The sequence below is a fragment of the Pteropus alecto genome, unplaced genomic scaffold, assembly GCF_000325575.1.
Source record: "Pteropus alecto unplaced genomic scaffold, ASM32557v1 scaffold98, whole genome shotgun sequence".
Lineage (NCBI taxonomy): Eukaryota > Metazoa > Chordata > Mammalia > Chiroptera > Pteropodidae > Pteropus > Pteropus alecto.
The window spans coordinates 20,076,525-20,088,932 of record NW_006443570.1 but is presented as its reverse complement, the minus strand read 5'-3'; the positions used below and the strand labels follow the sequence as shown (position 1 = coordinate 20,088,932).

At 54.4% G+C, this 12,408-nt stretch overlaps 1 protein-coding gene across 1 annotated transcript in view; it reads left to right on the top strand.

Moving 5' to 3' along the window:
* Nucleotides 1-12,408, top strand: part of MYO18A (myosin XVIIIA) — an 82,061-nt gene that overhangs the window by 60,325 nt on the left and 9,328 nt on the right. Inside the window, 14 exon segments of the mRNA XM_025041829.1 lie at nucleotides 1-48; nucleotides 345-499; nucleotides 2,248-2,371; nucleotides 2,460-2,660; nucleotides 3,204-3,314; nucleotides 3,826-3,930; nucleotides 4,255-4,401; nucleotides 4,798-4,911; nucleotides 6,247-6,363; nucleotides 6,556-6,639; nucleotides 7,074-7,211; nucleotides 9,329-9,514; nucleotides 9,893-10,032; nucleotides 10,830-10,874. The exon segment at nucleotides 1-48 is cut by the window's left edge and continues 21 nt beyond it. Of these exon segments, the coding sequence (XP_024897597.1) occupies nucleotides 1-48; nucleotides 345-499; nucleotides 2,248-2,371; nucleotides 2,460-2,660; nucleotides 3,204-3,314; nucleotides 3,826-3,930; nucleotides 4,255-4,401; nucleotides 4,798-4,911; nucleotides 6,247-6,363; nucleotides 6,556-6,639; nucleotides 7,074-7,211; nucleotides 9,329-9,514; nucleotides 9,893-10,032; nucleotides 10,830-10,874 (1,715 nt within the window).

Below are 12,408 nucleotides of genomic sequence, written 5' to 3'. Positions count from 1 at the left end.
GACAAGCTGGAGGTGGAGCAGCAGAACAAGAGGCAGCTGGAGAGGCGGGTGAGTCTGCTGGAAGTAGCAGAGGCCTGTGCCTGGGAGGAACTGGGAGGGGCTGAGTGCCACATACTTGTCCAGTGAATGGCCTGAGCAAGCAGGCCCTGGGAGCAATAGCCTGTAGGTGCAGGGGACAACCAAGGGCGAACTGTCGTTAGACTGTCTTAGTTCCCTGGATGTCCCTGACTTTAGCCCTCATCTCTGGGTCTCCTCACTCACCTACCTCCTTCTCCTCACCTTCCCCACCAATACTTCCGGGCCTCTCAATGGCTGCTGACCCTGCACCCTATCTCGGCCCCTAGCTCGGAGACCTGCAGGCAGACAGTGATGAGAGCCAGCGGGCTCTGCAACAGCTCAAGAAGAAGTGCCAGCGGCTGACGGCTGAGCTGCAGGACACCAAGCTGCACCTGGAGGGCCAGCAGGTCCGCAACCATGAGCTGGAGAAGAAGCAGAGGAGGTGAGTAGGGTCCCTGCCCAGGGCAGAGACGACCTCCTAGAACAGCCCCAGACAGGGCTCCCTGCCTCTCCTCCAGGAAGGAAAGAAGGGAGGACCTGAATTTGGTCAGAGGCCTTACCTGCGCGGTCACAAGATCACTCGTTCTCCTGGAATGTGAACGGGTCTCACCTGACCTCTGAGGAGCACTCAGACCACATCCCCACTGAAGGCCTGCTAGGCCTCTGCTCGCAGACGTTCTACCCCCAGTGTGTGCTTGTCACCCTGCCTGTGCCCAGTAAGGATGAGCACCAGCCAGGCCCCGTGCAGGAACCACTCCACTGCAGCCCTGCCCTTCATTCCCACCCAGCTCCCCATCTCTCCCTTGCCTCAGCTATACACACTCTCCTAATATCATTAAACTACCGTGCCACTTCCATCTCATTATGGTAATGGCACAAAGGAGGGGGGCAGCCCTCACAGGAGAAAATCCAATCTAAATTAATTTTCCTGGCTGGGGATGGGAATGGGATGCCTTTATTAGCAACACCAAGGAACCTACGCACCCTAGGAACAGCAGGGTGCCCCAGGGAGTGGGAATAGCGCCCAGCTCCCCTCTGCAGGAAAGGGGTTCTCAGCAGAGGCACTAGTTGCCTTGGAGAAGGGGCAGCCCTACACCCACAACCCTGAGGGAGACACCTGCAGAGCCAAGTCCTCCCAGTGAGCCCGGGTTACCCTCTGCCTCCTGGGCTGGGCTGCTGCTTTGCAGAGAGTGAGAAGAAATGAGGTCTTACATTCTTCCCTCCCAGCACCGTAACTGCTTCCTTGGTTCTCATCTTTACCCCCACCCTCCCTTTTACCTAGAGGCAAGCACCCTTCGTGGGACCCCCTTCCGAGCACCCTGATGACAGTGCCAGCGTGGCCTAGTTACCATCTTGCTGCCCTCCACATTGGGCAACTTGTTAGATTTCAGCTGCCTAGAGTTTTCTTACTTTTTTTTTTTTTTTTTTGATATAGGGTTGGGGTAGGGGGAAGCTACAGGAACCTGATTAGCTTTTCAGAGAAGGTGTTAAGAGGAATTTCAGCAATTTGCTCCTTATTTAAAGTCACTGGGCAGGAAATGGAAGACTGGGAAGTGGAGGAGTAAAGAAAGAAGCCCCCAACTGTGGACTGCACACCCGTTGAAGCACAGTGCCAGCTGGGCACAGTGGGACTGCTGGCTTCCAGCCCAGTGTGGGGTGTCCTGGTGGTGACACGAGTATTGCTGGGGCAAGCGGGCCTGGCCAAACCCTGGTGCCTAGGGTCGGGGGCAGGAGCGGGCCGCTCCATCTAGATAGCCACACTATCTTCCATTGCCAAATCGTACTATAGAAAGTGAGTTAGTCGAAGCAAGACGTCCATTTCCACCCATTCTGATGCCCTCTCTGCCCTCACCCTGGGTCCTCACCTTTGAAAGGAAAAGGTCGAGACTTAACACCTGAGGAGAGTATGTCCACCTCTTCCATGACAGCAGCCTGTGGATTCTCTTAGGCCCACCAGGCGACAGGGCCTTTTGGACCCACTCAGTGAAATGTCCCCACCACATCCCAGACCAGGTTGTTGAGTAGGGTCTCAATGGCCTGACCTATAACCCCTCTGAATGTTTAGACTGCAAGTCCCCCCTCTGCTTGTGTCCTCTTCGTATCTGTGGTACTTCCTGGCAGCCTCTGGGTGCTGGAGACCCGGACTCGTCCTTTGTCTGATAGAGCCCCCATGGCCATGCTCCCTCACAGGTTTGACAGCGAGCTCACACAAGCGCACGAGGAGGCCCAGCGGGAGAAGCTGCAGCGGGAAAAGCTGCAGAGAGAGAAAGACATGCTCCTCGCTGAAGCTTTCAGCCTGAAACAGCAACTAGAGGTGCGTGGGGCTGCCCACCACCCACACCCCGTCCCACTCACAGGCCAGGGCCAGCCCAGGGTCAGCCCCATCTTCTCTTTTGCTTTAGGAAAAAGACATGGACATTGCGGGATTCACCCAGAAAGTTGTCTCATTGGAGGCTGAACTCCAGGACATTTCTTCCCAAGAGTCCAAGGATGAAGCCTCTCTGGCCAAGGTCAAGAAACAGCTCAGGGACCTGGAGGCCAAGGTCAAGGATCAGGAAGAGGAGCTGGATGAGCAGGCGGGGACCATCCAAATGCTGGAACAGGTGCTGGAGGGCTTGGCTAAGGGAGGCACCACCATCCCCCAAAGCTAACTCAGGGTGTAGGCCAGAGGAGGGCAAGATCCCAAATTCAGTCATTCGTCTGCTCCTTCTTTGCAAAATGTTGAGTGAGCACCTGATCTGAGCCAGCCACAGTGTGAAGATAATTAAGCTTTCATGGTACTTTCCACAAGAACAAGTCTTGATCAAGCTGTAGTAGTGAGGGGTTCGGGAGGCCATGCGCCCGCCCAGCCTACCACTGAGCCACCATGTTCATTCAAGGAGCTAGAGCCTGGAAGCCAAGTAGAAAAACTTCAGAGTTGTCCCCAACCCCAGCAGCCTTCTCTGGGCCTGTGCTAGAGAAGCCTGGTAAGGGAGTTCAGCTTCTCGGGAGAAGCCCACCGCCGCAGGAGCAAGATGGGAGCAAAGGGAACCTCTTACAGAGATGTTCCCTGCTCCTGAGCCTGGGGAGAGCTGTCCATCAGGGTGCAGTGGGCAGGGATCAGGGCACTGCTGGGAAAGGAACCCAGTCCTTCCACCCACCTCCAGGCCAAGCTGCGACTTGAGATGGAAATGGAGCGGATGAGACAGACCCATTCCAAGGAGATGGAGAGTCGAGATGAGGAGGTGGAGGAAGCCCGGCAGTCATGTCAGAAGAAGGTAAGGCAGTGGACACTCAACTTGTCCGGTATAAATGCCAGTTCCCCCATCACTGCTTTAAAGCGAGGGGATTTCTGCCTTAGCCACGCTATCTTCCGTTGCCATTCTGCACCAGGAATCTCTGCTCCTGGCATTAGCTGGCATGTGTGCTCTTGGTTTGTAGAGAAGCTCAGGCCCTTGAGGAGCTAATGTTCCCTGCTTTCTGTGCCATGTGACAGTCCACTCTGTGCCACCCTGTACAGTCGGCCTGGCTCAGTGGGAACTGCCCACTCTGGAACAAGGGCTCCCGCTCTGGCTCGGGGCCACTGTACGTGGCCTGCCATGCCTCCTCTCCCTCCCAGGCTGCTTTGAAACCCTAGGGACTTCAAATTCGGGGTCTGACCCCTTCGAGGTCATCCATGCCCAGCTCGGCCCCACTGTTTTCCCTGGGCGGGGGAAGCCAGAAGGAAAGGGGACTGGCTGGCACCAGACACTGAAGGGACTGATGGGCTCTGTCCCCATGGTGCTCCAGTTAAAACAAATGGAGGTGCAGCTCGAGGAAGAGTATGAAGACAAGCAGAAGGTGCTGCGAGAGAAGCGGGAGCTGGAGAGCAAGCTCACCACGCTCAGTGACCAGGTGAGTGAAGACTGTTGTCTGGGGCCTGGCCAGCTGCCCACCCCATCCAGCCTTAGGGATGAGAATCTTAGGCATAGAAAGCTGGCAACAGAGGTAGGTGTGCTGGGCTCTGTAGGTCCCATGTTATCACTTGTGGAATGGGGGTGATAACCATACATTGCACATGCTACTTTTCTTATTGGCTGGCGTGATCCTGGTACTTGCACTGTGGTTGCTCATTGGCAGGACTCTGAGAATGAGAGTAAGGGTGAGGTGAGGGCTTGGGAAAGACAGGAGGAGGCCCCATGGTGGAGCCCAGAGCCCCAAATTCTTATCTCCACTCAGGTGAACCAGCGGGACTTTGAGTCAGAGAAACGGCTTCGGAAAGACCTGAAGCGCACCAAGGCCCTGCTAGCAGATGCCCAGATCATGCTGGACCACCTGAAGAACAATGCACCTAGCAAGAGGGAGATTGCTCAGCTGAAGAACCAGGTATCTGCAGAGAGAACATCGTCTGGGGCCACTGAGCTTATTTTTTTCAGTTCTCTTTCTCTCCCTCTTGTCCCTCTCAGTGGTTCTTGAGTCCTTGGGAAGGAAGGTGACAGGGAAGCGGGAAGAAGCCACTTGTAGCAACCAGACTCCACAGGGTCTGTGCATGTTGTGCAGCATGACCACCAAGCCCTGGAATGCTGTGGACAGGGCCCAGAACCCACCCCCTATCCTGGGAGAAGGTGCCTGTGCATGCACCGGCCCTGGGATCTAAAGTGAACAGAGGAGGAGAAAGAGAGCACCTGGGTTCCCTTTCTCCTGCCAACACCCTGCACAGCCCTCCTGTCCCCAGGTAATGGCTGATGTCTTTCCCTGGGGTGGGGGTGGCTCTGTGTCTAGCTGGAGGAGTCAGAGTTCACCTGTGCAGCAGCTGTAAAAGCACGTAAAGCAATGGAGGTGGAGATCGAAGACCTGCACCTACAGATTGATGACATCGCCAAAGCCAAGACAGCGGTGAGGAACTGGGGTGTGTAGGTCCCAGCTAAGGGAGAATAGAACTGTGACAGTGGCTTCCTTCACCCCAAACAGCGACCCTTCCTCAGCCAGGTCCCTTCATGCCAAGGCTTTCTGCAGGGAAATCAGGCCTCCCTCCTCTGTTTTTCCCACTGATAGCAAAGGCTCAGGAGGGGGCGAGGTGGAAGAGGAAACTCGCAAGGGCCCATCTCCCTGTTTAACCACCTGCCTGTGGGAGTTGGGCCGCAGGCCCCAACATCGTAAATAAAGGCAGCTAATGTGGCTAAGGGATGTAAGCAGGTGCCTAGAGATTAGCGGAAGCACCGATAAGAGGATGGGATGGCTGGTTTCCCTCCCCTTCCCCCGGCCAGCCCACTGACAACCCCAAGTGGCAGCTAATTAGAGCTCTTATTTAATGCCTCCCTTTTAATTTCCTACCTCTCCCACGGCCCATCTATCGGCCGAGAAGTCATTACTGGGATGCGGCCACCGGTACCATCTCGGGCAGGGAATGGGGCAGGGGAGGAGGCTGGGCTTGGCTCTGGGCTCCACAACTCCCTAGCTAGCCACCTGGCTGCTGATGCCAATCTCCCAGGCTTGATTTATCCCCGTGACATTTGTGCTCCTCAGCAGTTTTCAGGTGAGTAATTCAAATTCCTTAATTGTGTTAAAAAAGGCTGTTATAAAATTACCATTTTATTTAAATCCGAGTTAATAAATTTCTTGGCAGAGGCTTCCCCAGCTCCCCACAGCCCAGTAATAAGATGGATGGGGCAGAGAAGGAGCCAACGCAGTCATTTTGGTTTGGAATTACAGGCTAATAGATTCATTCATTTCCTGAAGCTGCTGTTGGCTGTCTCTTCCCCTCCCCTCGGGAGTGGACTGGCTGCGGGGGCTGGACAACCAGGGAGCAGGTGGTCCCAGGGGAAACCAGAACTCATGCCAAAAAGACTTTGCAGATTTGAGGAGACTTGAAGGGGGTACAGGGCATGAAGGTTAGAGCCTACACTGCCAGTGCCAGGATGATGGGTCACTTGTTCTGGGCAGACCTTTTCTAACTTCTCATTAGCCTCCGAAGAGCTGCCAGAAAGCAGCTGTCATTTAGCCCTGGGTCTGCCTGTGCTGCAGAGCCCTTACCCTCACCTCTCAGGTTCAGAGCAGGACAGGCAGCTCCCTGATTGTCACTGGTCCTGGAATCTGCTCCAGCAGATGGACCCAGTCTCATCATCACCCCCCACCCATTGGAGTTGACATGGGGAAGGTTTAGGCTTGCCACCTGGGACCATCAGGCATTCTGGGCCTGAGGCCCTATGATCTGTCTTTGTTTCTGTCCAGCTGGAGGAGCAGCTGAGCCGCCTTCAGCGTGAGAAGAATGAGATCCAGAACCGGCTGGAGGAGGATCAGGAGGACATGAATGAGCTGATGAAGAAGCACAAGGCAGCTGTGGCTCAGGTACCCTGCCCAGGAGTGCCCGCCACCCCCTATGCCACAGATACTGTCGTCTGATCCTCCTCAGAGGTCCCCAGCACAACTGTTTCTTTAGGGAGGTTGCAGGGCCTCTGATCCCTAGCGCTCAGGGTGGGTAGAGTGGGCTGAATTTGGAGTTTATGGGGGATCCCGCTTTAGCGCTCATTCCTTTCCCAGGCCTCTCGGGACCTGGCTCAGATGAATGACCTCCAGGCGCAGCTAGAAGAAGCCAACAAGGAGAAGCAAGAGCTTCAGGAGAAGGTGGGAACTAGGGTCTCCCTTGGTAGAAAGAGGGTACCGGGTCACCATGAGCCTGGAGGGATGAACCTCCAAGCTCACAAGAATAGCAAGCACTTCTCTCTGCCGTCAGTAATCCACAGGGCAACATCAAGTGCAAAGAGCTAGGCTTGGAGCCATATTGCCATAGCAGACATTTTGGCTTCAGCTGCCCCATTTCACATTTCTATTCCCTCTCTCGTCCTTAGCTTTCTGCTTTCTCTCCAGAGGGCCAAATCTGTGCCAGTGCTGGGCCTGGTGGGGAATGCCTCTGGCTCCGGGCCTCACCCTTCCACCTCCCCTGTGCATCCCTCCCTCCCTCTGCCTTCTAGTCACCATGGTGATCTTGCCAGGCCCCAGACTCTGCCCCCTCCCTTCTGGGCTCAGTTCTTTCTTCTCTTCCTGCTCCCCACCCCCAGCTACAAGCCCTCCAGAGCCAAGTGGAGTTCCTAGAGCAGTCCATGGTGGACAAGTCCCTGGTGAGCAGGCAGGAAGCTAAGATCCGGGAGCTGGAGACACGCCTGGAGTTCGAAAGGACCCAAGTGAAGCGGCTGGAGGTGGGTGCACACTTCTAGTCCGCAGCTACCAGGGCAGAGCTGCCCTAGCAGCTGGAGCCACGCATGCTGAGCAAGGCTGAGCAGGCCCGCGGATGCGCCTCAGAGGCCTCTGCCAAGCTGCCAGGGCAGCTGACGGGGTGGTACCTTCTCCCCTGCCCGCCCGGCCTGCTCTCTGGGCACTGCAGAGCCTGCCTGCTTTACATTCTGTTTCCGTGTTTGCTTTCTGCCAAGGGACCAGAGCAGCTTAGCTTTTTGTCTTCATATTTTCCTCCACCATGAGCTCCCCCCCGCAGGTCTCCCTCACTCGCTCTCTGGCAGGGTCATAAATATGCAGCAAATGGCACCACTTCTGTGAGGCTGAAGTCTGTTCTCTCATCTCGTTGCTCTTTCTCTCCCTTCCCTTTTTAATTCCCTTTTTTCCTCACTTCTTCCTACCCTTCTCGTCTCTGATTTTTCTCCTCCTCATCATTTTTCTCCTTTTTTGCCCTATTCTTTCTTCTCTTTGTATTTTTCTTCTCCCCAATCTTATTCCTCTTTCTTACCCTCTCTCTTTCTTCCTTTCTCTCCCTCCCATTCCTCCTCTCCCTCCACTTTTTCTGTTTACCTCTTTTCTTCTTTTTCCCCCTCCTCCTTCTTAACTGTATTCTCCATACTCCAAATTTGGTCTTTTCTGTTCAATCTCCCAAAGCCAGCATGCTCCAGACCCCTCCCTCTCCTGCAGAACAGGTAGGAAGAAAGAGACAGGAAGAATTCTTTCTCTGGGTTTATACCCCTCTCACCCTATTTTTAAGTTCTCATCCTTCTTGAGCTTGTAGGAATGGAATATAGGAATGTCTAAGCACCCAGAGTTCTCCACGAGAACTATGTTCATGAGTAAGGAACATCCCTGCCACCTCCCTATTGACCCCTCCTCGGCAGAGCAGGCACTAGGGCAGGAGTGGAAATAGATGACTGGGGCTCGCAGTGGCATCCGGAAGGCATTAATACCTTTGACCTAGGAAGAATATGGCTGAACCTCCCAACAGGGCGTCATAGTCCTCAGGAAAGCTAGAGTGAGTCAGAGGAGATTTAATCACAATTCACATTCTGCCTTGGTAATACTTGGATCCCCGTTTTACGTACAGGAAGGGTCAAGTATAGTGTCACAAAGCTGCGTAAGGGGCAGAAGAGGCCATTGGTGTGGTGGATATGGGCAGATCCGCTACACTTGTCTTTTCTCATAGGCCCCCAGTCCCTTTCCTCAGCTCTCTCTCTCATCTTCCCTTCTGCTTAGAAAGGCAATACTGCGATTTAGACTTACAAAATAATAAACACAAATGGCCCTTGAGATCTTGTAGCCTAGCACTGTTATTATAGAGACATGGAGACTGGGGTACTGAGAGGTGGAGGCATCGGGGGCAGTCATCTGCCTTTCATCTTCCAGATTGCCTTCACATATTTTACCTTAATTGGTCCTTAAAAGACCCCTGGGGGACTAGATGTGTTATCCTCCCATTTTCCCATTAGAACCAAAAGCAGTGTCCTCCTCTTACACTCTGCCCCAATCTCCAGGTCATTTCTTGCTCGGCATCCCGTGGCCCAACAGGGAAAAACGTGTTCAAGATTCTGGGGAGAGATTCATCAGGCTTAGAGGGATGGGTTTGGGCCAGGAATCTGATGACTGTTTAGTCGCCCCTTAATCCGGGAACTCTCAGTAAAGCCATTTACCTCTGAGCTCAGGATTAGCTTTTGGAGCTTCTGGGTTCATCATCTCTGAGGAGAAGCCCTGCTGCCCGTGGAGGTCCCCCACATAGTGTCAAGACAGACAGGCCCAGGCTGTAGCCAGAGCACTTCTCCAACCTGGTAGTGATAGTGATGGGACTCGTACCTTTCATCTTCCAGACTCCTTTCACATATTTTACCTTATTCGGTACTTAAAAGACCCCTTGGGGACTAGATGTGTTATTCTCCCATTTTGCAGAAAGGCAAAGGAAGTCACATCAGAGGGCTTTAGTTGTTTACCCACCTATCAGTGAGTGGTGGAGGCAGAGCTGGACCCAGGCCTCCCGACTCCAGAGCTCCGCCACACCCCTCTCTCTACCTGGCTGATGGGCCTCTCTTCCCACCTCCCTGTCCAGAGCCTGGCCAGCCGGCTCAAGGAGAACATGGAGAAGCTGACTGAGGAGCGAGATCAGCGCACAGCAGCTGAGAACCGGGAGAAGGAGCAGAACAAGAGGCTACAGCGGCAGCTCCGGGATACTAAGGAGGAGATGGGCGAGTTGGCCAGGAAGGAGGCCGAGGCAAGCCGCAAGAAGCATGAACTGGTAATGCACCACCCCTCCCCCCGGGGCCCCAACCTGGCAGCCCTCTGAGCAACTGCTAAGGGCACACCTCACTCCTGGGCTGGTATGGGGTGGGCTGCACAGAAACCATGGTTTAGACAATTGGAGGGAAGAAGACATGTCAAGAGGACAGTGACAGAAACCCTGAGGGCAAGCCAGGGTCCAAGGGTGGCACTGGAGTCTCCATCAGGTGAGGCCAGGCCTCAAAAGCCCAGCAACACCAGAGCAAAAAGTAGCTCTGCAGACTTGTACCCATGTAGCTTCTGCCTGGCTGGGAGAGCCTTGAAGCAGGCTTTCTCTGGGGCAGCCGAATGAGAGACTAGCCCTCCTGTGAATTGGACTGCCCACTCTTCCTCCTAGGAAATGGATCTGGAGAGTCTTGAGGCTGCTAACCAGAGCCTGCAAGCCGATCTAAAACTGGCATTCAAGCGCATTGGAGACCTGCAGGCCGCCATTGAGGATGAGATGGAAAGTGATGAGAATGAGGACCTCATCAACAGGTGAGGGGGCCTCAGGGCACCTGACACCGGCACAGAGGCCCTCTTGACCGCCTCTGGACCAGGCCACCAGGTAGAACAGCTGCAACCTCTGTCTTCCCATCACCAAGCCACCAGCCCCGGCTCCCCTCATTGCCAGACCCCAGCATGGACCTGTCCTGCAGTAGCTGAGGGCAGGACAGGTGCTGCCCGGGTGAGACTGACTCCTCCCCTCTTCCTCTCCGTCCTCCTTCCCCAGGCTTCTCTGGGAACCGGCTCTCCAGTTCTGCCTGCTCAAGATGAGTTATTCCCCCATTTAGCTGTATTTCCGATGGCACCTGCCCCACTCTGGGGAGAGCAGAGATTTAAGAGCCATGGTGCCTTGTTACCATACCAGAGATTTTCTCATAAAACCTACCCAGGGAGTGGTTTAGGAGAGAGAATGAGATTTGTAGTCTTAGGCCGAGGAGGAAGTCATGCGGCAGGCAGACCAGCAGTCGGAGTCAGGCCCTGGAGAAGCTCCCAAGGCCGCCCTAGGCAGAACCCCCAGACCTGCCCCCTTCCCACTTGAGGGCCAGGGCCCCATCCTACAGGCAGATCCCAGGAAGCCTGCTCCTTTGGGGCAAGGGAAAGGTGCCCAGGGCAGCCCGGACCTCCCTCTGAGGACAGGGCTATCACTCATCCCGCCACCTGATCTCAGTAAGCCAGAGCCATCTCTTGCTGAGGAAAGAGGAGTCCTCAGCTGAGGGATCCGCCTTGGTTTGCATTGATTTTTCTGTCTCTTTCTGGCCCCTTGCCCACCATTTTCTCTATGTTTCCAGTTTGCAGGACATGGTGACAAAGTATCAGAAAAGAAAGAATAAACCGTGAGGACTGGAGCGCATGCGCTCTCTGCCTCTCTTAGTGTGGTGTCTAACCCCTAACACTGGCCTACCACCCAGCCCGTTGCATGCCGCATGGGGACACAGAGCCTCTCGCATCTCCTCTGAGCTAGGCTCTCACACTAACTCTGCTGACTCTGTCCTAAAGGAAGGCAGGCAACAAGCTGGGCCCTGCATCAGCGGTAAAGGGCAGGCAACATGGCGTGCTACCCCAAGAAGGCTCAGGCTGGCCCTGAGGGCCTGAGGCCCTTGGTGGGCAGCATGGGGGCTCCATCAGAAAGGAGAGCTCAGCCTCAGTTGATGGTACCCACAGTCTGCCTTCCTGAGTTCCAGCCCTCTCCTCCCCAGAAACCAAGTATAGCTTCCTCCCTGGCCTATTTCTCTGGAGAGAAGTCTGTTTGGGATGGATTTATGCACATCCTTGGGCTCCCTTAGAGCCTGAGCTACCTGGAAGAAAGGGTATGTTTCATTTTGAAAGGTCTGCCACCTTCTTTTGGCAGACAAGGATAGAAGGTGAGGGGCATCTAGCAGTCACTTATTTGGAAAAAGCATTCGGGCAGCTAATTACTGGCTACTCTGCTGTGGCAGTGGAAGGGAACACAGCCAGATGTGTTTACTTTACTCCCTGCGGGCACCTCACACACCTCTGGCAGAGGGAGGCCCCTGGGCTTGTGCTGGTGCTGTCCGTCACATGGCAGGAAGCCCAGTAAATCCACCCTTCTCGTTGTTTCCTTCTTTCTGGGTGGGAGCTGGACAGCTGGTACAGATGTGCACGTCTTCAGGCGAATCAGGGTGATCCTCCGTCAAGTTCGACAGGGCTGTTTTGGGGAAATTGTTTTTTTAGCATGGCGCTGGGTTTCCTCCCCGACTCTCTCTTGCCTGACAGGCCTCTTCCCCTGGCCAAGATGGGCTGGCAGCAGTGCAACGGACTCCGTGAGAGCTAATGATAAATGTAATAGTGTGTAACAGTGATAGAGGGCCGCTGGAGCCCAGTTGTCACACACAATTAATATCCCCTGCTGTTCTGTCTCCGTTTGTTTGTTCCCCCGCGATTCGGCTCCCAGTTAACTAATAGCACATGAGCCTGGACATAAATTGTATTTGACACGAGGTTTAATTCCAACCATTTAAAATTTCAACTGCCCCCTGAGCCTGCCTGCCCCTGGAGTTTGTTTACGGGCCTGATTATTTAAGGAAAAGAACCCAAACATCATCTATATGCTTAAAACTAAAGGGACAGCGAGGGCAGGCAGGCCAGCTTCTCGACCCATTCGTTGCTCTGAATATAAGGAGAAAAATTCGTATTCTGGGCCCATGACTGTCTATCCCCTGTGTATTCCAGCCCCGCCATCCTTGGGCTGTAGAAGCTTCAAGGACTGATAAAATGCGCATTTAAGATAATATTCTAAATCATTGCCAGGCTCAACACATGGGTGCATGCGCACACACGCATGCGCGTGCACGCGCGCGCGCGCACACACACACACACACACACACACACACACACCAGTGTGCCCTC